Source organism: Fomitopsis serialis (genome assembly GCF_022376445.1).
Source record: "Fomitopsis serialis strain Sig1Antser10 chromosome Unknown B0H18scaffold_69, whole genome shotgun sequence".
Taxonomy (NCBI): domain Eukaryota; kingdom Fungi; phylum Basidiomycota; class Agaricomycetes; order Polyporales; family Fomitopsidaceae; genus Fomitopsis; species Fomitopsis serialis.
The window spans coordinates 148,493-173,240 of NW_025955029.1; the positions used below are offsets into that span (position 1 = coordinate 148,493).

Genomic DNA, 24,748 nt, shown 5'->3' on the forward strand with positions numbered 1-24,748 from the left:
AGAACCAGATCGTACGGCATCTCCGAGCTCGCGGACAGGAGAAACTATTGGGATGAAGTGTTACGTGTCTCGTTCCGTGGGCACGTCCTTCTTCGAGGACTCGAGCAACAGCGACAGCCGGGACGTACAATCATCTAGCGGTGAAGCTGAAGTAGACTCTGTGGATGACATGTTTCAAGACACCAGGCCCCGGAAGCCGACCGCTCTGCCGAAGCAGACTGAGTCCTACCAGGCGCCTCGAGGGCAACGGAGGCAGACCGAACCTGCAGCTCTTCAGACAGGACGAAGGCAGACCGAGCCTGCGGCGCTTCAGACAGGACGAAGGCAGACCGAGCCTGCGGCGCTTCAGACAGGACGAAAGCAGACCAAGCCCGCATTACCCCAGAACGAACACCGGCGTCCCGGCAGCCATATGCCTACAGGTCCAACGGTGACCGGCTATCCTGGTCATGTCTGGGTATGGTGCCTCATCATGACGTTTACCATTCTCGTTGTCGTTCTACTCCTCCTTGGTGTACTTGTCTATTATCGGGAAGACATCGTGAGTACTCATCGCACCTCCTAACTATCAAATCCTAACATCTAGGTCTTAGGTCGCCTTGATGTCGCAAGTGTCTCACGAATTACCCAAACATCAGTCACAGTGTGAACCGTAAGTTTTGAATGTGCTTGCCATATAGCTCGACTCACTCTGTGTCTCAGGACTTTGCGCGTGTATTAGCACCGGTTTCATATGCAGATCACGTTTCATGCTTGAGTGCGTGTGTGCGTGGGACGGGGTGATATGTAGGTTGTAGTCTACGTGTATGGCCATGGTGGAAATGCGGGTGAATGATATTTGTGGAAGGGCACGGTGTCGCCGAAACGTTCTGGGAGACGTCTGGTTGAGCATGCATGAATATTGTCTCTCGTGGCCGTACTTGCCGGAAGGCTGCTAGCACCACCAGCCTGAGTGGCGTAAGATCTTGCGGACTTAGGAACTTGTGCGCCACTGTCGCGGCGGCCTTTCGTGTGGGCGACACTTACAGCGGACGTACCATGCGGCGGCTCATACTCATTCGTCAGCAATACCGTCGAAAATGGCTCTTGCGAAGGGACGCATCCCTGCGCGTTGCGTATCGTCAGGCTGTAAGAGTTCGTGGGCTCGGAACCCTTGACTCGGGGGCCGGGCAGCCAGGTGAACCTCGAGGATTGGCGGTCGCGGTGCAACCAGAGAAGGAAATGGAAGAGGGTAGTCGTAAACAAGGCGAGGAGCGCCTGTTAGTGTCGTTAACTAGGCGGGGAGCCTAGCTATAGGTGGTGGGAGCGCGAGGAGCGTCCTAGGTCCTAGACCTGAAGCGAGGAGCCAGGTCGAGGGAAGTCCTAGGCGTGGCGAGGAGCTCAGGCCGAGGGGGATTCCTAGGCGAGGCGAGGAGCCAAGGCCGAGGACGGTCTCTACTGAACTACTCGGACGGCGCGGCGGGTTCGCACTCGGACGAGGTAGGTGTTCAGTGTCAAGATGAGATTACCTCCAAATATGGAAGTGAGATAACTAGGTACATGATGATGGGATCTTATCTACACTAACGGTTCATGATCTAATCTAAGAGGGCTGGCAATGTGTTGCCTACCCGTAACAGTGCCCCCCATCATGAAGTGTGTAGTGTGGAGGTGAGGGTTACATGAAGGCAGAGGAAGAAGTAAAGGTGAGCATAGAATAGGAAGGGAAAGATAAAAAGAAAAATTTTGGCAGTAGTAGACTGCACCTGGTTGTACAAAGGCTTTGCCACATCGAGGCTGAGCTGTTCCATTTGCGCTGCATTGCGAGCTGACATCCTCGTGGAGGGTATGCATATCCCTAGGGCTAGGGTCGGCTAGGCCCTGGCATAGCTCCCTATCTTCCCCTACCCCCTGCCCCCCAATCTCAAGTCGGAACGATCTGAGGGGAGTTTCGGCTTGAGATTCCATAGGGAAGAAGGGGCAGTGGTTACGAAAGGAAGGTGTGCAATGGACAAGGGTGGATGGCCAGGAGAACTAGTGGTATGATGCTCTCGCTCGCTCTCTTTCGCGGTGCTCGTTGGCTCGGGCTTGCACATACTCGATCATTGCTTTCTCGTCATTGAGAACCCCATCTCGTGTGCGACGTGTTTCAAGTTGCACTCGTGCTTCGGCCTCATGCTTCTCGTGAAATGCACGAACGTCGGCTTGACATTGCTCACGATATGATTCATTGATGTTCGCATAAGGTACTGGGTGGCTACGAGGCGCGCGGCAATATCGCGCTACCTCGTATTCGTCTTGCAACTTGAAGCCACCTGAGCGAGAACCTTCATGAGCGACTGACCAGTTGCGGCGTGAGGCAGGCAAAGATGGGACATCAGCACGAGAGGAGTGGGTGGCCATTACGGCCTGCAAGTGCGAGGCTGCTGAGTGATGCGAGGACGAGAAGGACGAGGTTGAGAAATCAGCGTGAGATACGAAGGAAGGAGCCTGCTCGACTCGTGTAGACAGGGCCACATGGGCGCTGCGATCGTGAACTGGCATAGGCGAGTCGAGCGCCGATGGATGAACACGGCGAGAGGGAGAATCCATGCTTGTCCTCGAGCCGAACAGGGTGCGATGATCGTGCTCGTGGGACACAGACGAATGCGTAGAGGGATGAGGAACTCGAAGGACCACAGGTTCGGCTGCCCGCACAGACCTGGTAGATGCAGGACAGGTACGAGGTTTGCGGCAATCTCGCTCGACCTCATATCCGTGTTGCGAACTGCCAGAGTGGGTGACTAAGCAGGCTGTCGAGTGATGCAGAGACGGTGTGGGTATATAGACATGGCGAGAGGATGAGACCGCGATCATGCTCGTCGAGGGATGCGAGGGCGGAATGGACGAAGACGAGAGGTCAGTGCGAGAAGCGGGGGATGGAGCTTGCGCCGCTCGTGCAGACGAATCTGCTCGCACGCTGCTATTGCAGCTGGGCCTGGATGAACCGTGCGAGAGTGGAATGACGCCGCACGAGGCTGTGGTTGTGATTGTCGAAACCGGTGGGGAGTGACCATCGTGATCATGGGATGCCGACAGGTTGAGAGCGAGTGCACATACGGAGCGACCGTGTACCTGAGCGGACGAGTCGAGCTGAGGAGGCGTTGACGAGGACGGGCGTATGGAGCGGTTACTGGGCGCGCGGCAAACTCGCACAGCCCTGTATTCGTCCTGGGAGTCGCTCGCGCGGGGTATTCCATAGGCGGGTGACGATGTCCGATGTGCGGCCGAGGGTGTGCAACGTGAGGGGGGCTCCGCTACTCCTCGCTTGTCTACGTGTTTGCTACCTAGCTGAGCAGCCGCCTCCTTGTCGACCTGGTTGCATTGCGGGCTCACGTCTATCGACCCTCCACTTGCTAGCCCGTGACCGGTTCGTACCACTCGGGGATCTTTACTAGTCGGAGACCATGCCCTGGCTAAGCCGGCAGTAGTGGCACGGCTACCGGATGTGCGGCGATCTCGCACGATCCGGCTTTCGTCTTCTAGGCCACCCGCACTCTGAGTCGCCTTGAAGAGGCTAAAGCACGGGTCAGACGACGGAGAGCGAGGGTGAGTGAACAGCGGCGGCGTAGACACATCGGACGAGGGTGCACCGAGTGATAGCTGTACGTCGAGCGAGCCGGAACTGCTCGGGGGTCTAGGCGCATTGAGGACGGACGTGTGTGCGGAATGGGAGAGCAGAGAGGAGGATGGGTCGAACGGGGTCAGAAGGGCAGAGCCTGGGCGTGGAGGAGAGACCGTTGGACAGAGACTGACAGCGGTACTTACAGCGGTCGTCCTTGGTTGTTCTTCTTGTCTATCGACCTTCCTCTCCTCTTCGTTGAACTTTCTCTCCTTTTCGTCGGCCTCCCTGTCCATCCCTTTGTAGTGAGATGTCCGTCTGTTAGTCGGGACATCCTTCACTGTTGGCTCTGTACACGTCTGCGTGGCTTGCACGTCGATCTTGTTGTTGCATTGCACACGCGCGGGGGATGGCTCGTCCTTCTGCGCTTGACTGAGGCTAGTGGAGCGGCTACCAGACGGGCGGCGGTCTCGCCCTGTCCGGTACCTGTCTTGAGAGTAGTCCGCGGGAGTAGTTTCGTAAGTAACTGGAATACCAGGACGCAAGTCAGACGGCCAGGGGCTGGTCGAAGGAGCTGAGTACGGGAGCGAGTCCGTTGATGTTTGACGGATGGAAGAGGGCGAGCGAGCATGGCAGGAAGGCGTAGCCTCGTTGATCGGAGAGTCTTGCGTCCGGTGTGCGAGTTGGACGCACAGAAGCATAGGCGCGTCGGGCGCGAGCGTGTGATTCGAGGATTGATGTGCAGAGCACGCACGCGAAGAGCCAGATGGCTGAGATACAGGCGAGGGTTTGCACGGTAGAGTCGTCTCGATTTGTATATGCTCTCTCCCAACCTCCTGGCCTAACCTGCTCGCGCTTGGAAGCCCCCCCGTCGAGCCTTCCCATTGGCTTGTCTCCGCGATGGGCAAGGTCTCACCGAATGCTTCTGAGCGAGCTGGCGCCGCTTGCTCGTCTTCAGCGGGTGACAGACTTGCTATAAAGCTAGAAGTTGCGACGTTGCCGAGCGAGCGGCAGTATCGCTCGGCCCAGCTTTCGTTTAGCAGGTCGTCCAAGCCGGGAGAGTCGACTATAGACGGGGAAGTCGACGAAGGCGCCGGCGAGAGGAAGCGAGGTGGAGACGTAGGCATATTGGGAACCGGCGAACGAGCCGGACGGGAAAAGGTCGAGAAGGGTGGAAGCTGTAGCGGACCGGTTGGAGTACTCGCGGGCTTTCTTCCGCCTCGTCTCTCTGCCTGGTTGCTATCCGCGCCCAGCCGCCTGACATCTACTGACACCTCGCCTGATTGTACGTCGCTGCTCGGATGGATAGGGCTCGGAGCTTCATCCACTGGCCTTGAAGCGATGTAGTACGGCGCAGGGGTGCGAGAGCGCTCGACTAGAGGCGGTGACTTAGTTGGGTCAGCAGTTGGGTCGTCGGACGCGCGGCAGTTCCGCACTGTCCGGTGTTCCTCTAACTGAACCCCAGCTGGCAGAGTCTTGAAGGTCGTCGAAAGGCCGACGTATGATGATTTCGATGAGGGTGTGCATCGCTTGAGTGAGTCGAGCGGCGGGGGCGTGTGGCTCGAGGGCTGAAGTGACGAGCGCGGGCTGGAAGAGACGCGCGACGCTGGCGAAGGTGGATAGGAAGAATGCAGGAGCTTGGGCACGTCGAGCGACGACGGGTTAGCCGAAGTAGGTGTACTGATGCGATGCGAGCATGCCGTCGCGTCGAGCAGGGACGGGAGTGCGGAACGTGGGCGTGGAGGAGAGGACGGAGGCGAGTCGGGCGACAGCGGAGACACGGTGTATGTGCGAGGAGAGACGGATGGTGAGGGCTGATGTACGGGCATGCTCGCCGGCGTCGTCTCGACTCGCTTGTCTGTTTGTTGGCCGTCCCTGCCCGACCGGCCACAGTCCGTCTGCTTCCCGTACCATTGCTCGTATTCGCTCTTCACGACGGGCAGGGTCTCGCCATTGCGCGAATGTTCGACCCGGAGCGTTGAAGCGGAGACAGCGGAACGACTACTGGGCGCGCGGGAACATCGCACTGCCCAGTCTTCGTCCCGAGGGCCGCCTTCGCATGTGGTTGGGGTGGGCGACCAGACCTTGGGGAAGTCGTCGTCTAGCGGCCTGCTTGCGCTGGGAAGTTCTCCGCTCGAGCCTTCGTGTTGTCTTGTCTTAGCGATAGGCGACGCCTCGTCTGCGCATGCCTCAGCGCAAGTCGGCGCGGCTCGCCCGTCTTCGACAAGCAATAAGCTAGCGGTTGTGTTAATAGCCAGGCTTGAGACTGAGGGGTGGCTGCCAGACGCGCGGCGAATCCGCACGGTCCGGAGTTCGTCCTGCGGGTCGTCCGCGCGAACCGTCTCGAGGGCAACCGGACGGTCGAAATGTGAGACGGGCGACGAGGCGGAAGGAGAGGGTGCCGAGTACGGAGACGAGTTGGACGGCGATGTAGATAAGGGCGGACTTGCGGAGCGCGGACGAGAAAGGACTAACGCGACCTCCTGCCTGAGATTGGGCGGGCTCGTCGTCGCGACTGTCTCGCGGTTGTTCGATATATGAGCGTGCTTGTTTTTGCGCGTGGAGTTGGAGACTGCGAGGTGACTACCGGACGTGCGGCGGTTCCGCACAGCCCAGGATTCACTCTGCGGGCTGCTCGAGCGAACTGTTCCGATCGAGGTCGAATGACGGAGCAGTGAGGAGGGCGATGGTGACGATGGTGCGCTTGGTAAGCGCGCTGAGCATGCAGGCGAGTTGCGAGCAGGCGAATGCGCGTGGTACGAGCTCGGAAGGGCGAGTGCGCTTGCAGAGCACGGGAACGGAGAGGACAGTGGAACATCGGGCGCGGACGCGTATGGGGGCGTACAGAGCAAAGGCGACGACACGGGCGAGCTGGCACCGAGCGAGGTGGACGCGACGGGAGCAGGCGGATACGTGGGACGCGAGTCGAGAGAGGAAGATGGTCGTAGTTGAGAAGCAGAATAGCTCACTGCAGTCTTGTTCACTTCTCTCTCTGCTCGGCGACCCTCTTCGACCTGCGAACCATACACGCGGATGGTCTTGGAGCTCGTGTCGGATGGGGTGTCTCTTTGGCTCGCCGCGCGCGTTAGTACGATAGACTCGCTGTGGTCCGGCGCTTTGGTACGAAGTTGTTCGTCTTCGAGCTTTGTTTGGCAGCTACCAAACGCGCGGCGGTTCCGCACGGTCTGGCGTCTGTCTTGTCGGCCGTCAGTTAGTTCGTGAGAGTTTCCGAGAGTAGTCGGATGGCTGGGGAGTGCAGACGCGGAGTTCGTCTGCGCGACCATCGAGGGATCGACATCGTTCCGGGCGAGTGCGCGTGGGGTTTCGCCTTCGGGCCTGAAGCCGACGACGATGGGATGGCCACCGAGCGCGTGGAGATTTCGCACTGCCCGTGAGTTGTCCTGCAGGCCAAGAGAGTCGCTGAGTCGGAGGGATGTTGGAGCGTCGAGAGTTGACACCTGCAACCGACTTGCGGACGGGAGAGACGGGGAGTGCAGGTGAGCGGACTTGCTCGCTGCAGTCGTCTCGACTCCCCTACCCTCTGTGTCGACGCTCAGGACTGGAATACTTATGCTTGCTGATCTATCATTCGATCCTTCGCTTCGCCTCAATCCAGTCGGCACGACTGATGGAACGTCTTCTTCGCGTACGTCAGGTTGCTCGGTTCCATACATTGAGCAGGCGGCGGCGAGGTGGCTAACGGGCGTGCGGCAGTTCCGCATTGCTCGACACGAGTCCTGTGAGCCACCCCTGCGGGGAGACCGATCTAGTGAGTGATCAAGGTGTGAGGACGCGGGCGAGGGGTCAGACTGAGGCGTGACGGTACACCGGGACTGCGGGATGGAGTGACCGTGTCCTGGGAGAGCGGGCTGAGAGATTGAGGTCGTAGCTACTCGATCTCCTGATTCCTCGTTGAAGCAGCTCGTCCTCGCGACGGACGTCACATCCTCGGGGGCATTGACGTGCAAGTCGAGGTGACTTCAATTGGTGAGCTCGCACTTGACTGGGCGGACTTGATGCTGCGCGGATGCTCGACCTCGAGCGTCGACACCGTGAGGGCGGGCAGGCTACCGAGCGCGCGGCAGTTCCGCACTGCTCGGTACCCGTCTTGCATGCCGTCTGCGCGGGAGTATCCGAGGGAAGGCGAGTCGTCGATGCGGAAGGGAGATGACGGGGTGCTGACAAGGGGAGCAGACGAGGCTTCGAGCGAGAGCGGGGGCGCGATGCGAGGACGTGGAGGAGAAGACAGGGAAGGGAGATGGACAGGGGTACTCACTGGAGTCAACGAGACTCTCTTCTCCACTTCGTCGACTTCTCTGCACGATTCATCGCGCCGATTCGTTTTCCCACTAGCCTGTGTATCCTCCAGATGCCAGGTTGCGCACGTCGGCACGTCTTCACCCCATGGGCCCGCCGCTGAGCTTGTATCCGCGTGAACAGATGGACTCGGAGCAGCGGTGTCGATATCGGCCGTGCAGCAGTTCCGCACCGTCCGGTGTTCGCTTAGAGTTTTCTTCGAGTTGGCCTGCGCTTGTTTTCTCTCAACCTCCGGACCGAAGACGCTTGCTCCGGGCAGCCCCCCACTCGAGCTTTCGCGTCGGCTTGTCCTGGCATTAGGCGGGGCTTCGTCTTTGTGCACCCTGCTCGAGTAGTCGGGGATCGCTCGTCTTCGGCGAGAGAAGGGATTGCCGACGCGTTAGCTGCAGGACTCAGGGCTGCAGGGTCGTTACCGGGCGCGCGGCCGTTCCGCACAGTCCGGTATTCGCCCTGCAAGCCGTCCGTGCGGATGCCTACAGTCGAGGTCGAGAGTGAGTGCTGTAAGGGCGCAGACGCGTCGGGCGAGGGCTGGAGCGAAGAACGTGAATATGGAGGGACGGACGGAGGGGCTCTATGCACTGGAATGGACGGAGGCGAGCCAGGCGGCGAAGGACGGGAGGACGGCGAGACGTCCACAGACGGAGACGTGGAGCGTGCAAGAGCGAAGACGGATGTAACCTCCTGCTCGAGTCTAGGTGGGGTTGCCTCACGGTAGCTAGGTACGCGGGCGAGCTCGTCTCTACGCACGGGTTTGGAGCTGACGAGGTAGCTACCGGACGCGCGGCAACCTCGCACTGTCCGGCACTCGAGTGAGGGCGTGGACGGAAGTGCGAAGGACGAGTCGATCGAGTCGACGAAGGCGGGTGGCGGACGGCGACGCCGACTGCAGAGCGCTTGGAGGGGCCGTAGACACGTTGAACGAGGGCGCGGGAGTATGGCACGAGGACTCCGACGCGGCGAGCGAGAAAGGGAACGTGTCGGGAGAGGGCGAAGACGCAGTGCGCAGACGAAGGACGGGCGGTGAGGGCTGAGGAACGGAAGCACTCACCGGAGTCTGTGCGACTCGTCTCTCCCTAAGGTCGACCTCCCTGTCCGAGCTCTGTTGCCTCCCTCTTGACACGACGAATTGGTTCGTATTCGCGACGAGAGGGACCTCTTTAGGCGCACCTGCCAGCACTGTCGCGTTCAGCGTGGCTGGGTCGTTGACTAGCGGCCTGCAAGTTCGATCTTGCTCGCTTGCGCGCTCTGTACTGTCAGCTGAAGGGCGACTACCGGGCGTGAGGCGATCGAGCGCAGCTCGACATTCGTCCGGGAGGTCGTCCGCACGAGACGTCTCGCGGTTGGCTGAACGGTCGAGGCTCAAGGTAAGCGACGAGGTACTTCCCCGGTAAGGCTTGACGCGAGTCGGCTGAGCTTTCACAACCGGCGTATATGCGGGTTGTCGGTCGTTCGTCCGCGCTGTTATCGGGACTTCCTCGCGGGGCCTCGATGCACGCGTAGTCGAGACGGTTTCACCATCACGGAGTTGCTCGACCTGGAGTTTTGAGACGGAGACGACAGGGTGGCTACTGGGTGCACGGCAGTTCCAAGCTACCCAGCATCCTTCCTGCAATCCATCCGTGCGAGGAGTGCTGGTTGGCGTCGGCTGACTGAGGAGCGTGGATGGCGACGGAGACGAGGGCGGAGGCGTGTAACGCGAGGAAGGAGAGGAAGGCTGTGAGTGAGTGACTTCGGGACCCACTGGAGTCATTTCGACTCTCCTCTCCTCTCTGCTGGCTTCTACACTCCTCTCCTCGCGGTGCCTCATCTTTACGCTCGCTGGGGTATCTTCCGGACGCTTGGCTGCGTGCGCAGGCGCGTTCAGCAGGACGTTCTTGGTTTTGCACTGTCGTTCGACCTCGGATGTGGACACAGCGAGGATAGGTTGGCTATCGGGCGCGCGGCAGTTCCGCACTGCCCAGTAGCTTTCTCGCTGGCCGCCAGTGTGATAGGTGCCGGTCGAGGTCGGGCAGCTTAGGCGCGTGGAATCGGGCGAACGAGCGAGGCATGGAGGCGCGGGCACGTCGGACAAGATCTTGAGCATGGAATGCGGACGTGGGTGGACGGGCAAAGAGCGCGTGATCGAGTCGAGTGATGGTTGGCTGGTGGAAGTGGGCGGCGAGGACGGAAGTGAGTCGGAAGATGAGAGGGACGCAGTGGACGAGGACGAAGGCGTGGGGCGTGGACGAGGATGGATGGACGGAGAGGGTTGACGGGTAAGAAGACTTACCGCGGTCGTTCCGATTCGCATCTCCTGTCTGTCGTCCTTCCAGCCTAGGGTCCTCGTTCCTGGCACTTCCCTTCGTGATCCCTCACGTCTGTTCGTTCTTGCGATGGACGAGGGGTCATCATTACCCGTTCCTGCACGCGTGGACATGGCCTCAGTGCGTGCCTCAGTGCGCTTTGGGACGGCTTGCTCGGCTAGCTTGCGGGCAGACGAGGTGCGGTCTCCTTGGTCTTCGCACTGGGAGTTGACGGCTGCAGGCAGGCTACGGGGTGCGCGGCGGTCTCGTGCAGCCTCGTATTCGCCTTGCGAGCCACTCGTTCGGGTTACTCCTTGGGTCGGCAGTGAGCGGTCGGAAGTTGGAGGACGAGCGGAACGATTGTCCGGCACGCCGAGAGCTTGTGTCGCGCGGCTCTCGTGAGCAGGCACAGACGGAACAAGCAGGAGGTCTGCGGACGTGGAGAGTGGCGGTAGCACGGGCTCGGGAGCGCGAGATGGGACCGCCGGTGCATTGAACAACGACGAGGGCGCCAGGTAGGTAGATGGATGGCTGAGGAATGGCAAGGGCGAACGGTCCATCAGGTATCTTTGCGCGAGCGCCGCCTGTTCAGCAGCGGCTGTTTCACAGGCGCGAAACGCGAGGACTCGGGCTTGCCAGTATTCTCGGGACGAACTCGCGCCCGCGGGTCGTCCACCAGGCGCGCGGCGCGATCGCACGGCCTGGACATCGTTTTGAGGGCTGCCCACTCGACAAGTTCCGAGGGCCGTGGAATGGCCAAGGCGCAAGAGTGACGGTGGTGGTGCGGGCGAAGGAGTTAGCTGCGGATGGGCGAACGTGGATGGACGACGGCAGCGCGGGGAGGCGATTGCGTTGATCGAGGACGTGTTCGCGGAATGGGGACGAGGAGAGTACGAGGCGGAAGCGTGCAACGCGTGCGCGGGATCGAGGAAGGTGGAAACCGGGGAACTGTGGTACTCACCGGAGTCGACCTGACTCGGTACTCCTGCCCGTCGACCTCCCTGCTCGACCTCAAGCTGGCGGAAGCATCCTCCGGGGGCCTTGGAACACGCGTCGACGCGTCTTGCGAGGTCTTGCAGACGCAAAGCGCGCTGCTCGTCGGCGCTGCCTGTACGGCCTTCTCTGCGCTTGACCTTGCATGCGCCGAGGCGGCTTGTTCGTGGGACTTGCAGACACGCTGCGCGTGTGTTGACCGCGCCGTGGACAAGGCATCGAGTCGGGAGCTTGACGCGTCGGACTCTCGAGGGTGGGCGCGCGGTTGCTCGACTTCGGGCCTTGGACTGGCGTCAGCGGGGTGACTACCGAGCGCGCGGCAGTTCCGCACTACTCGGTGGTCATCTCGAAGGTCGCCCGCGAGAGTAGAGCGGTGAGCGGAGGGAAGGCGGGGTGCGAGATGGGACCGGGAGCGAGATGGCCGTCAGGAGCAAGTAGCTCAGCGCTTGACGACCTCGGGCATTCGCTCGGCGATGTAGCGCCCACGGACTTCCGCATGAGCTCGGACCGAGCAGCTGGTGATGCTGGGCCGCAAGAAGGGAATGGGGCGGTCGAGAGCCTCGAGGCGCGATCGACGAGGCGTAGGGACCGGCGCCACAGACGCGCGAGCTGTTCGCTGGCGCGGGAGCTCGGAATGGACTCAGAGCTCGCCATTCCGAGCATGAGAGCCAATTGGCAGATGGCATAATTAGAATGGAACCAGAATAGAGTACCTAGAGCTAGGATAGATGAAATCCAAGAGTTCACAGGGCAGTGGACCGGCTCCCTGAGTGTCCACCAATGTAAGAGTTCGTGGGCTCGGAACCCTTGACTCGGGGGCCGGGCAGCCAGGTGAACCTCGAGGATTGGCGGTCGCGGTGCAACCAGAGAAGGAAATGGAAGAGGGTAGTCGTAAACAAGGCGAGGAGCGCCTGTTAGTGTCGTTAACTAGGCGGGGAGCCTAGCTATAGGTGGTGGGAGCGCGAGGAGCGTCCTAGGTCCTAGACCTGAAGCGAGGAGCCAGGTCGAGGGAAGTCCTAGGCGTGGCGAGGAGCTCAGGCCGAGGGGGATTCCTAGGCGAGGCGAGGAGCCAAGGCCGAGGACGGTCTCTACTGAACTACTCGGACGGCGCGGCGGGTTCGCACTCGGACGAGGTAGGTGTTCAGTGTCAAGATGAGATTACCTCCAAATATGGAAGTGAGATAACTAGGTACATGATGATGGGATCTTATCTACACTAACGGTTCATGATCTAATCTAAGAGGGCTGGCAATGTGTTGCCTACCCGTAACACAGGCAGGGGCGTATGCCATGGTTTCCACCCTTCTCCTGCTTCCCCCGATATTCCTCCTGTTTGCAGCTACTCTTCTCAACGTTTCTACCATTCCGGTCATTGTTTGGTCGATCGACACACTGTTGTTGATTTTCTTCGGCTGCGGTACGTATGCATACGCAGGCACTAGCCCGCGCGAGGAGCTGATGCTCGCTCCAGAAGCCCTTCAGCCCGAAGCACCGCCTTGCCATTCGGAACCAAATGGCCGTTCGTTCACGATATTTGTGAACGGTGTTGCAGAAAAGCCGGTGCAAACAGGTGGGGTGGTCGGACGTTCGTCGAATCCTGTCAATGACGACCTATTCAGTTGTTCGGGCCGACTACACCATACAGGACGTCCTTCGCCAGCTTAAACGACAACATACAGTCGCAAATATGCACCGGATCCGATACTCCATATACTATGATCCTTTCAAGTCTTCAGCTCTGCGTCCACACGATCGCCTTTGCGACATGGGTGCGGGACCTCTGTCGACCCTACACATCCGCTTTCATGTCTTGGGAGGAGCCAAGGACAAAGGAAGGGCACAAGGTCAATTTACCGGATTGAGGCTGTGATAAATCATTAAGTCAACGTATACAGTGGACGGGGTGGACGAAGAGGGTAGCGGCGGGCAAGGGCCATCGCGGTTGCAACAGCGCACCAAAAGACGTGAGCAAGCTGCAGTTATTTGGTAGCAGCGATATATTGATTCGGATGCAAGGTCCACCGCCTGGCGAACGGTCGGAACAACGGCGAGCGAAGGAATCTGCCTTGAATGCCCTTCTCGGCGAATTAGATGGGTCGTTGCAACCATCCCCTAATCGTCCAGAGAATTCCGTGAACCCAAGAACCAAAGCAAACCAGGCTGATCATGAGGCGGCTGCTAAATCGATGAGCCCATCCCACATTTTCAAGGCTGCATCCATCTCAGGGACTCCTCGATTGCCGTCCGTTGTCTCCCCCTCAGCCTCATCGCCTGGGGCCGCAGCCTCCCTGCCAGAATCCCATCGAGCACGAAAGGCAAGATCGCATGCTGACTTAGCATATCTTCACGAATTGGCGTCTTATCGTTGCCTCGCCTTCACCAACATTGGACCGCTAGTCTTCCGCCACGATCCAAAAACTTCGGACGTGTATCAAGCCTCGAGAGACGAACAAATCATCCACACGAACCATGGTCCTCATGCGTTGGTACCCGGACATCGACTCAACGCGACGTTCTTGGACCACGAAGAATGGTTGGCCTCTATGGCGCGAGATCTACTAGCCATGCCTATCTACGAGGATGTCGAGCTTCGCGACGCTCATCAGGACGTCCTCGAGTACGTGTATAGGGAGATGGATGTTCTAGAGCGGGCGAAGAGAGACCAGTGGGATAAGCAAAGGGATCACTCCGCTACGCGACCCGATCCTGCACTGCGCAACGTCGTCGATGGCGGTGCGTTTCAACCTTCATTACGACGGCTGTATGTGAACTGACCCGTGGATAGATCGCTACTTCTTCAAGACGTACGAGGACATGAATCCTGTCGTATTAGGGTACAACCTTGTGGCGCTTTCCATGGTGCTATTGCATCACTTGCCTCGTCGAGGGTGCAAAGCGTTGCTTACTGGCTTTCGTATGGTGATGAGGCTTGCGCTCATGTTCGCCAGACGAGGAGCACTAGAATCTGCTGATCGGTTGTTACTGGATAGTCTCGCGCAAGACGAGCGCACGATTATGGGCCAATTTGATCTCGATCCGGTGACGACGCCTTATGCGTGTTGTCCGCGATGTAACGCGTTGTATCACATCCACGATTGTCCACGGGAGTGCCTCTCGAAAGATACCCCGGAAAGCCAAGTCTGTGGATCTGCGCTGTGGCGGACCCGGGTTATCAACGGGAAGACGTACTCGTTTCCGGAGAAGACTTACCTTCATCAAAGCATGAAGCATTGGTTGGCTCGGTTTCTTTCGCGTCCAGACGTAGAGCCGTTGGTGGACGCTAGGAGGGAACAAACTCCATCTCAGCTCCCAGATATCCAGTCAGATGTGTGGGATGCGCCTCTGTTCCACGAGTTCAAGGACGCGGCGGGCGGAGCATTCATCAAAGGCCCATCGGAGGAGGGGAGATACCTGTTCAGTCTCTCTGTCGACGGCTTTAACCCGTTTCAGGCAAAGGAGGCTAAGCAAAGCGTCACAGTCACCGGAATATACATGGTCTGTCTTAACCTTCCACCTCAAATCCGTTACTTGCCGGAGAACACATACCTTGTCGGCATTATTCCTGGACCCGGCAAACCAACACTCGAGCAGATCAATCATTTTTTGAAACCATTGGTCGACGAACTGGTGGATTTCTGGCACCCAGGAGTATGGTTCACCCGCACCGCACTGTACCCGGCCGGTCGATTGGTCCGCTGCGCTTTGGTACCTCTTGTTTGTGATCTTCCTGGAGCGCGTCAAGTCGCGGGACATGGCTCGCATAGTGCGACCCTGTTCTGTAGCTTCTGCAAACTGAAGTTGGAGGATATGGAGAACCTCGATCCGAAGTCGTGGCCGCTACGAAGTGCGAAGGAGCACCGAGATGCCGCCTTGAGGTGGAAGGAAGCACGTACCCCTGCTGCACGCAAACGTCTATTCGAAGAGGCTGGTGTGCGTTGGTCGGAGCTTCTCCGATTGCCGTACTGGGATCCAATCCTGTTCACGGTCATTGACACTATGCACAACCACTACCTAGGTCTCCTGAAAACCCACTGCCGCGACATATGGGGCTTGTCTATCGAGGTGGCTGACGGAACGGTAACGGAGCACATGCCACCAAAACCAGCAGATGCGGAAATGGCCGTTGCAACGCAGCTGGTCCTCAATGGAACGGATCACAGCTTGGAGCTGCTAGACAAGAACACACTGTGGCATCTGTGTCACAAGTATGGATGTCGCCGCTACGGCAACGTAAAGAGGTTGCGGAAAGCATTGCTGGCATACGTACGTTCCATCCTCGATTCTTCATAATTCATACTGACACCGGTCTGTACAGCGCGCCGAGAACAACCTCGGGGGACACTTGACAGGGTCAATCAGCAGGCACAACCCGGTGATGCGCAACAAAGCGGCGGCGGAGGAATACCAAGCGGATCCCAGATTGCCGCCTCACGCGATGAACAGCAGCGCGGGCTCGAAGCAGAGATGCTCGTTGTCAGAGCAGAGAAGGCCTGGCAACAGGGGAAGTCCGCTAAGACACTCGTTAACAGCCACACAAGGACTACCTTGGTTGGATTATGTGCACGACATGCGCTCGCTACCGACGGAACAAAGAAACAGCTTGTCGATAGGCTTATGCAGGTGGTACGTATCTCGTTCTCACAGAGGGGTGTAACGATGACACTAAAAGCTTGCAGCGTCAAGAACGGCCATCGCTAGGAGAACAGGCTGCGTCGTCTTCCCAGGTTGTACTGCCCCTCGTTCATCATTTCCATCCACCTACTGATTGCCGTTTCAGGACCACGACGTTGTGCCCTCTACGGATGAGGTAAGGCTCCCGTCGAGTACGGTTTTGGGCCGAGAGACCCTTTTGAAGATCCACGACGATATGCGCCGTACGCAGGTACCGTCATGGGTAGACCCGGCCCCGAGGAACTTCGGAACGAAGCAACGAGGGAAACTGAGTGCTGACCAGTGGTTCTCCGTTTGTACCATCAATCTCCCTTTCACCCTGATCCGCATCTGGGGCGACGAGCAGGGCAGGCGAAGGGCTATGTTGCAGAACTATATGGACCTCATGACTGCCGTCGTCATGAGCAGCATGCTCGCTATCAACGACAGCCATGTCAAGGCTTACGAAGAAGCCATCGTGCGGTATCTGCGCTCTTTGAAGGATCTATACAAGGCATCCGAATTCAAACCGAATCACCACATGGCCCTACACGTAGGCGCGTTCTTGCGGAGGTTTGGACCCGTCCATTCAATTCGGACGTTCTTCTCGGAGAGAATGAACTTTATGCTTCAGCGGATCAACACAAACCGCAAATTCGGTCTGTTGTCTTGTCGCAGCTATAAATTGCGACGCGTGCTGATGGCTCTTCAGGCGAACTAGAGCTAACCTTCATGAAGACGGCGTGCCGCTCGGCGAATCTCAGGGCGCTCCTACGCGCGGACGGGATACGGAACGTTGTCAAAGACTTCACCGACATGTACGACGGGCTCTTTAACGAGAACAAACGAGGGACCAGACTACGCGAAACATTGCTTGGCGATGAGAACGAACGGCGGCAGGCAACGGTACAAGAAGCGAAGTCAGCGGTGGCTTTGGACAACGACGCGTTCAAAGCCTTCATCTCATTGCTTAATACCGAATGCACGATGGAGTCGTTTGTGGATATTCGCGAGCTCCGGCTGAAGCCTGGGCTTCAACAAATGGTCAATACAGTGGTGGACTGCACAAGCTTATTTCTGCATGGTGTGACGTATAAGGCCGCTGCGAAATCGCCCAAGGATAGCAACATCGTCTTCTCCCACCCAGGCATCAACTCTGGAGAAGGGGAGCATTGCGCTGGACGCATCAAGCAAATATTTGTGCATAGAAGGCGCAGCAGCGGGGGCGACGAAATGCGGGAGGTCTTTCTGTGCGTTGAACGTTTAGCCGAGCTTTCCACTGAAGACGCAGGCCGCGACAATTACCGCAAATTTCCCCACGTTGGAGGTCGCCTCTACTACGACAGGTATCATTGCGAGCCAGTGGTGATACGACCAAGTCATGTCATCTCCCACTTCGCTAGAACTTCGACAACGGTGCCTCAAATCCGGCAACCATGCGTGCATGCCTTGCCATTGAATAGGGTACGTGAGCTTACACCATCACTGTGGCGTTGTATTGAGCCAGCAAGCGGTCCATAGCTCCTCAGACTGGCGACCCCGTCCACAACGTCCGCAACGGAGGACCAGCAATCATCAGAGGAGGCTGTACTCGCAGAGCTCTTGGCGGATCTGGCAGGGGTCAATAGCGCAGGTACCGTGTAGACCATCGTAACTCGCAAGGATTGGAGAATCTCTCAGCGGATTGCCAGGATAACAAAATGACCCGCTTTCGCTTCATCCCATCGCCGCTCAAAGAACAACCGAGATACATACAGCCACCACCAATTCTACTTAAGAAATACGGCGAGGGTAAGGAAGTTTCCCCCGGGCCGCCCCTGAGACGTAGTAGTTGAAGAGGCGCGGCGCCCACGTACTAAAGACGTCTGCGTTGCCGCCCAGCTGTCAGTAAGGGACCTGTTGAGCTGCATGAGTACCCACTGGATCCGAAGGAGGCGATGCGCTGTATGTGTTCGCTCGCCAGAAGGGAGGTGAGGGAAGCCTCATTCGCGCGCGAATGTACTAGATTTGCTGGTTGCTATGCGGCGTCAACGCTGTTCTCGACGGTGACGCAGTCACTCTCACCTTCTGCCCTCCTCCGTAAGATATACCCACGGCGAGGGCCGGGAAGTTTCCACGCCGATGGACCACATCCTTGCGGGAAAAGGAGAGCTTCGTGCGGGCCTCTGAGATGGCAGCTGCGGCACCGGTGTGCACACCGGTCCAGGCTGGGTCGTTGGGGGCGCCAGAAAGGACGGCGATGACTCGCCCAGACTCGTCGGTGATCGGTCGAGGGGTCCTGCAGACACACAGCGTGTGATGATGGCATGCATGGATGCAAAAGCGCCGCGTACCTCCCATCCCAACGAATCAACTCGAAGCCAAACTCTGATCCCTCGCCGACCAAGTCATCCAGCGTGTATTGCCGACGCGAGGTACGCGGCTCCCTGCCCCCGGTGTACGCGCCGTTGGAGTGCGGTAGGGCTTGAGTAGCAATGTCCGTGCCGATTGAAGGAGCGGCGTCGATGTGTCTGTTGAGGAGCGGCAGCCGCGGCCTCTGCATCGTCGCGTACGGCGACGCGCTCTCCGCTCGCTGCCGCTTCCGTTTTGCTCGCACCTGGGCCTTTCTTCGCTGTCGCTCGATCGATCGCGAGCCTGCACCGAGGCACGCCCCAACCGTACCCGCAGCGCTGCCCGGGTGGTCGGATTCCGCTGAAGATCCCGTCGCTTCGGCTCGTAAGCTTGATGACTCAGCGCTGAACGGGGTGTGGACCAAACCGAGGCGCGAGCTCGGGGCTGGCTGCGCGTTTGCGGCGCCCAAGGGGATTGGTTCGCAATCCTCCCCTTCGCTGAAAAGGCCCTCGTCTTCCCTTGCGATGGCCGCCGCCAGTAGTTGGCGGAACGCGAATCCAGAGTCGGCCGCCGCGATGAGCGGTTCACCTAACGAGCCCCCGTGAGCACCACCGTTTAACGTCGACGGCGTCTGGCCCGTCGCCAGACGCCTAGCAGTACGGGTGCCATCCCCCAGTGCCTGGCTTGGCTCCGCGTAGATGCGCCCGCACTGCTCGTCCGCCTAGTAGCAGGGCCAGAGAGGAGTTGCGCGCTCACCAAAGACCGGGGAAGCTACGAGCGCCGCTAGCATGTCGACGAGCAAGCACCCCGGGGGTGTTTGAAGCCAGCAGCCTGGAGATGAAGCCGCCGCCGACAGCGAGTCGCAGGCTCGAGGCTGCGCCCGTCCCATTATATAGCGGTGCGTCCGACGCGCCTGCGTGGGAGTTTAGTAAAGTGAATATCGCCGCACGTGATACACGTGCAGTGTGACAGCACGCGAGCGTGACAGCAGCCCCGTACGCCGAGCCAGGCCTTGCTTCCACCTCCACCGTGCTAAGCCAAAGCCCGAGGCCCGCCCTACTCCGACCTGACCCACCAGTACTACTAGTGCCCATGATCTCCGCTCCGCGAACCCCGCAGCCTTCTCGCCGTCCCATTGGTACCGCGGCCGGTGAGTGACACCTCGTTTACGGCGTTTCCGTGCTACAGCTGCTGATCATGAAGGTTTGCTGCGTAGGAGGACAACGGCTGCGTAGGAGGACAACGGCTGCGTAGGAGGATAACCGCATGCAGAGCGGGGGGCATCGCTGGGGACACACAGCGTCCTCGATCACAACGCGGTGAGCCAATATAAGAGCATCGTTTCGTCCACTGAATGTGGATCGATCGTATTGAAGGGCTAGGCCGCTATGCGGTTTCGAGTACAGGGCGGCTACGCCCTCAGCAGAGCGTTTAGGCCCGTGGCCCGTCTTCGTCATCCCCTCCGTGTCGATGTTGGCTCTAGCTATAGCGTATCCAGGGCTCACGCATACCGTGCGGCGGAACCGCATGCTCAGGGCTACGGCCTCGCTATTTTCCCTCGTCCACGTTTCGCTGCCGCCCCCTCGTGTATCGCTTAGTCGAACGTATCACTTCCATGGCCATCTCCGTGCAGCGAGACTAACGGAGTGGCACCGGCTCATGTACGTACAACTCCGTAGTGGGCGGGGCCGGCTGCGACACTGACCTCCTCATCGTACTCGAGCAGCGCAACTATACGAGTACGACGTTCGCGATGCAGCCAAGCAACGTTTCGTCTGAAGCTCCTCCATCGTCAATGCGATGTGAGTGCATGCGTCTGGCCAGATCCCTATCATCATCATGGGGCATGCCACGTCCCCCGGTACGCAAGCGCTTGCTTCGTTTTCGGGCTGCATTGTGCTCAACCAGTATATGTGACGCCCTCCCGCACAGGTTTTTCTTCCATCGCGCATCCTTGATTTCGCAAGAGCTCGCCACTCCGTTGGGATGCATTCCTCTCGCCGCGTCCCTTACAGAAACATCAGCCAGCGGCGTCGCAGCGCCAGGCTCAATAGGCAGGTCTCCCCTTCGTCATCATGCCTTGCCGTGAATAACGTCAGTGGTGCCCACAACAGTGCTCGAGACGCTAGCATCATGGACGACACCCGAAGCGGCCAGACGTCGTATTACAAGCGGGCCCGTCTCGACGACGGTCTCGGAACTCATCTTCAAACATCTGCTGAAGCCCAAGACGAGTTGCTTCGTATGATCGAGGAGGGTATCGGGCCGATGCCTTCGCTACTGTTTGAACTGCCGGATGCCGGCCTACCTCCCTTGCACCCACAAATCCCGGATGCACCCGCGCCGCCCGTCCTAGGCAACGACACGGCGACAGACGTGGAGGCAGCGCCTCACCCGCCGCCACTGTCCGATGCGTACCTTCGTGGTACCTTCACCGATGCATACAGCCCCTACTACTCCATCGCGCCAGATGGCCCGAGTGGCTTGCCGTCCCTTCCGTTAGAACTCGACACCTCTGCCATAGGCGCGTTCTCTCCTGCGGCCGCTCCCCTTCCACTTGGCATGTCAGAGCATCAGCCGTACGTTTTTGTGACCCTTCTATTCTCGGGGTGGGATTATAACATGCGTCTCCACAGGAGTTTGTACCGCGAGCATCCGGGGCTTGCAGATAACGCGCCGTACGCTCTGGATCCTCTCGCCTGGATGCCGCCCTCTGTTTGTCTTGACAGCAGGTCAGTGACAGACATCGGACGGATGACGGGATGACTGACCCACCGTTGCCGGGAACTCTCAGTGCCACCGGTTTCGAGTTTGACGATATCATCGACTACTCTGGAACCGCAGGGTCGCACGCAAGCCGAGAGATGCCACAAGACGCGGCTGCCGAGACCGCAGAAGATGCCATGGCGGAGGCGCCTCAAACGCTACCAGTCGACGTCTTACCAGGCGGATACGTCGGTATGCAGGATCCTGCTGAACAGGGATCGGATCAAGTGAGTCGTTGTCGGCTTCTAGACCGTCTCTTTTCTGATGGACACCGCTGTAGGATGATTCTCCTGGCTTTGCGCGAAAACTACTAGATCTAGCTCGAGACGTTGTCCACGGCATATGCGAGCGGTTGCTTGCGGATACGCATGACGCTGCCCCTGTGGGCACGAGCAGAACCAGTCCTCCCACTGGTCTGAACGAGGGCTCCCTGCCGCCACTCATGGCGACGACGGCCCCGGCGACGGCGTCGGCCCCGACGACGGTTACAAGTACCATCACGACCACGATTACGGTTACGATCGTCACCGATATCGGCGCTGCTGACGCCATAGGAAGTGGTCCCACGGCCACGACGACGACGACTACCGTCACGACTGCGACGACAGTCACTACCTCGGACATGGCTGATGTCGCGCAAGATGGTATGAGGATCGCAACCTAGACGCCTTGATGCGTGACGAGGCTCGAGCGACATATTCTGCTAGTCGAAATGTATACTTCACTCTGCAATCCTCTGTATTTGTATCTCGCATTCCCATATCGTATATTGTCTGCTCGACGTTGAGAGCGCTCAATTTGCGGCGGCCGCATGCGCTCATAGTGTCATTTGATTTTGAGGGACGAACACGAGAATTGGGCCTCAAGCTGGCCGCTGCGATTGACAGCTCTCGCGGCGGGGGAGGAAAGCGACTCGCACGACTCACTCGCCGCAGACAGCGCCGGGAAGTTGGATATGGGCAAGCGCCTGACGGTTCACTAGCACTGGCGGGCGCGGTCTGCGTTGACAGCCACTTCAACCAGTACACGACTCGCCCTCCATTTCCAAACGCGTATACAGCCTGGGGCGACATTGCAATGGGATGAACGTTGGTCATGGAAGCTTGGACACGCAGCCGTCGTACTGCTGCTGTAAATTGACCAGTCACCGTGTCTACATCGCTCGCCTCTCGTGCGTACATGCAAACTTCTTCATCACCGTCGATCGCGCTAGTGATACATATTTGGACAAACAACCATGCAGAGGAAATAACGCAGCCGTGTAGACTACACCACCGCCGGCAACTCGACAGGCAGACCTTGCGCGGCTGCAGTGGCGACAACCTCGCGGCACTTGCGGAGGTACCTGTCGAGCATCAGTCGGCGTATCTAATCATCAGAATGGCAGTAAAATGCCTACTTCTGGACGGCTCGAATGGCCAGCGCGCGCGCACCGACGTCGGTGACGAACACCCAGGTACCCGCACGCATGATGATCAGGTCTCCGTGCCACTCGATGGGTGAAAGCTTCCTGAGCGCTTTGTTGACAGGAAGGGCGGGGTCGTACTGCGCAGCAACGAGGAATCGCCGCGCCCCTGCCCCAGCCTCGAGATCCACCCAGGTTTCCTGTAAATTCCGGACTGGACCGAGGACGGCTTCCAGCGAGGGAAAGCGTGGGTGTGCCACTGACTCGTTTCGTGGAGTAATAGTAGGTACGTGAACGCCACGACCAACATGAGCCTCCGAGCTGAATAAAATCCCGCGGATAGACCTCAGAGAGCACTGGTGCGTGTCAGGTCACACTCTGAAGGCCAGATTACTCGGCGCATACTCACGTCCTTCGTATTGCAGGCTTTCCGAAGAGTAGGCATACCGACGACTGGAAGGTGGTTTGGCTGGATGTGCCGCCGGGGGTCACGGTGTGATCTTCCGAATAACCTGGTGCGTACGTGTCCGAGACCTTTTGTTTTTGTCCCCATAGCCTAGATGCCACCGGACCTGCGATAGTGACGTGTACCAATGCCACTGCTCGTAGCGCCGCCACGATGTACACAAAGGACTGTTCAATGCGGGTATAAGTGCCGCTTCCGTCTTCAATGGGTTGCGCCAACAGTTTCATTCCTCTGCATAGCTTCGACATGCATCCTACGTGTCCCGTGTGCGCCGTCGAGTATCCGCAGAACTCTGGTGCTCTCCCTAATAGACCGGTCTCCATACGATGTGGTACGTGTTGGTCTGGATATGTGGTCAAACTCATATTGATCAAAGACGGGCACCTTCGCAATCTAGGCCACGTCTTCTGTCAGACCTGTGTCAACACTCTGATCGCGCGCGATCAGTGCTGTCCCTATCGAGACTCCCTTTCCCTGATTGAAGCGGACGACGCCACACCTATATTCTTCAGTTCCGAGCCTGCTAATCCACCAACGTTGCGTACTAGGATCGACAGGTCTGTTGACGACCCTTGTCTGTGCGAAACAATCTACTGATCTACACCCCTGCAGGCGGCTGGCCGTTCTGTCGACGGAACAGCGACGTCTCGAACGAACCGTGAAATCCGTGGCCGCTCGAACCGATATCGTTGCCAAACACGTCCGCGTGCAGCACGCAAGCATTGCCAGGCACTTCGGGACCCTCGATCGTATCACAAGTGAAATACGTGAGCTTCAGAGAAAGGCGGGCACCGTGCGCACTGAATGCGTCCGAGAGTACGACGCAATTATTGCTCTTCGAGCGACGGTGAGCTTCTCTGTGCTGTCGGGAGGTTTGTCAGGATCTGACAAACTGCAGTCTGCTGCGCGCGTATCTTCTCTGAGCCATGAAGACGCGGCCCCGCAACCAGAGGAGCAACGTCGTCGGCAGAGGTCTCCGTCGACAGCAAATGCGGATGTTCCTTGCGCGGTAAGTTCATCACAGAGCAAGGGGAGCCCTGTTTCCTGATCGACGACGACTCGAACGCGCAGAAACGACGCAAGGCGTAGATCGCTGCGCAACGCTCTGTGTTGCCGTCTAGGAGAGATGACGCTCGGGCATCGGCGTCTGGAGGTGTACATAGCGCGGCGTCGTCAGGAAGTAGTGTATTCGGGCGCACTCGGACAGAGCACGGTCGAACCAACTCGAGCTTAGCTTATTTGAACTCGGTTGATTTGCTTTATATCGCTGGGTATCTGACTCAAGCGCTCCAACGCGACTCGCTGAATCTGATAAAATGTGAACCTTTGAAACGTTTGAACCTTGTGCTTGAAGCTTGAAGCTTGAGGCCTGAGGCCTGATCGTGAGGCCTTGATCACCTGAGCGCTAGATGTCGATGCGCACCTCCGCTCCGAGGGGCACCCCTGCACGCGACAGCACCGGTACCGATCTCAAGTACTCAAGTACTCAAGAGCATTCGCGCCGATGGGTCGCAGGACCCATCGAAAGCTGACGGGATCTTCCGGAAGACCTTACTAGAGAAGCCCTGAACACTCATGGACCCACATGTACCTGCGCGAGAGCGCAGATCCTGTCCCCTGAGTGCCTGTGTTCCATTGATTTCCTTGATTCTATGGGTTTCCTGAGTTTTTTGGGTTCGGTGCCACCGAAGACGTCAGTTTGTTTGGCACTGTTCGGCAAAGTCCGATCTTGTCTGGCTCTGCGTGCGTTGATCATTCCTCGAGCCCCACTGACTCATCTTGACAGCTTTGCGCACCATGCACATCGTCTGCGCGGTCTGTGAGGACAGACTTCGCGACAGCGACGAGTCTTCGTGGGTATATCGGTCGATTTGTGGTGAGGCTTCGCGACAAACCCTACTGGTAGCGCCACTCATGTCTCCGTACACAGGTCATCTCCTTTGCCGTTCGTGTCGGGA

General features: G+C 58.7%; 6 protein-coding genes across 6 annotated transcripts; 3 read left to right on the forward strand and 3 right to left on the reverse strand.

Moving 5' to 3' along the window:
- Positions 1-1,913: 1,913 nt before the first annotated feature.
- On the reverse strand, positions 1,914-4,109 carry B0H18DRAFT_597888 (uncharacterized protein). Its single transcript, XM_048038721.1, has one exon. The coding sequence runs from the start codon at positions 3,874-3,876 to the stop codon at positions 2,014-2,016; it is 1,863 nt and encodes a 620-aa protein (XP_047890175.1). The 5' UTR covers positions 3,877-4,109; the 3' UTR covers positions 1,914-2,013.
- A 9,567-nt stretch (positions 4,110-13,676) lies between these two features.
- On the forward strand, positions 13,677-14,736 carry B0H18DRAFT_865531 (uncharacterized protein; the record flags this gene model as incomplete). Its single annotated transcript, XM_048039756.1, has 2 exons — positions 13,677-13,892; positions 14,401-14,736. Coding segments are annotated over 2 exons (552 nt in total), but the record flags the coding sequence as incomplete, so codon positions are not given.
- Positions 14,737-15,288: 552 nt separating this feature from the next.
- On the forward strand, positions 15,289-17,191 carry B0H18DRAFT_957099 (uncharacterized protein; the record flags this gene model as incomplete). Its single annotated transcript, XM_048042544.1, has 7 exons — positions 15,289-15,435; positions 15,488-15,544; positions 15,592-15,795; positions 15,950-15,979; positions 16,055-16,481; positions 16,535-17,072; positions 17,095-17,191. The coding sequence occupies 7 exons, from the start codon at positions 15,289-15,291 to the stop codon at positions 17,189-17,191; spliced, it is 1,500 nt and encodes a 499-aa protein (XP_047890177.1).
- A 404-nt stretch (positions 17,192-17,595) lies between these two features.
- B0H18DRAFT_1121990 (uncharacterized protein) lies at positions 17,596-18,943 on the reverse strand (the record flags this gene model as incomplete). The annotated part of the gene is made up of 5 exons (XM_048034437.1): positions 17,596-17,687; positions 17,743-17,839; positions 17,887-18,100; positions 18,156-18,874; positions 18,929-18,943. 5 exons carry the CDS (start codon positions 18,941-18,943, stop codon positions 17,596-17,598), a joined length of 1,137 nt encoding a protein of 378 aa, XP_047890178.1.
- A 1,343-nt stretch (positions 18,944-20,286) lies between these two features.
- Positions 20,287-21,583, forward strand: B0H18DRAFT_957101 (uncharacterized protein; the record flags this gene model as incomplete). Its single annotated transcript, XM_048042545.1, has 4 exons — positions 20,287-20,732; positions 20,790-20,885; positions 20,948-21,146; positions 21,200-21,583. The coding sequence occupies 4 exons, from the start codon at positions 20,287-20,289 to the stop codon at positions 21,581-21,583; spliced, it is 1,125 nt and encodes a 374-aa protein (XP_047890179.1).
- Positions 21,584-22,185: 602 nt separating this feature from the next.
- On the reverse strand, positions 22,186-22,769 carry B0H18DRAFT_1121992 (uncharacterized protein; the record flags this gene model as incomplete). Its single annotated transcript, XM_048034438.1, has 3 exons — positions 22,186-22,264; positions 22,319-22,680; positions 22,734-22,769. 3 exons carry the CDS (start codon positions 22,767-22,769, stop codon positions 22,186-22,188), a joined length of 477 nt encoding a protein of 158 aa, XP_047890180.1.
- Between the last annotated feature and the right edge of the window lie 1,979 nt (positions 22,770-24,748).

Coding starts and splice junctions, on each gene's coding strand:
- B0H18DRAFT_597888 (XM_048038721.1), bottom strand. CDS start 3,876: ATGGACAGGGAGGCCGACGAAAAGGAGAGAAAGTTCAACGAAGAGGAG.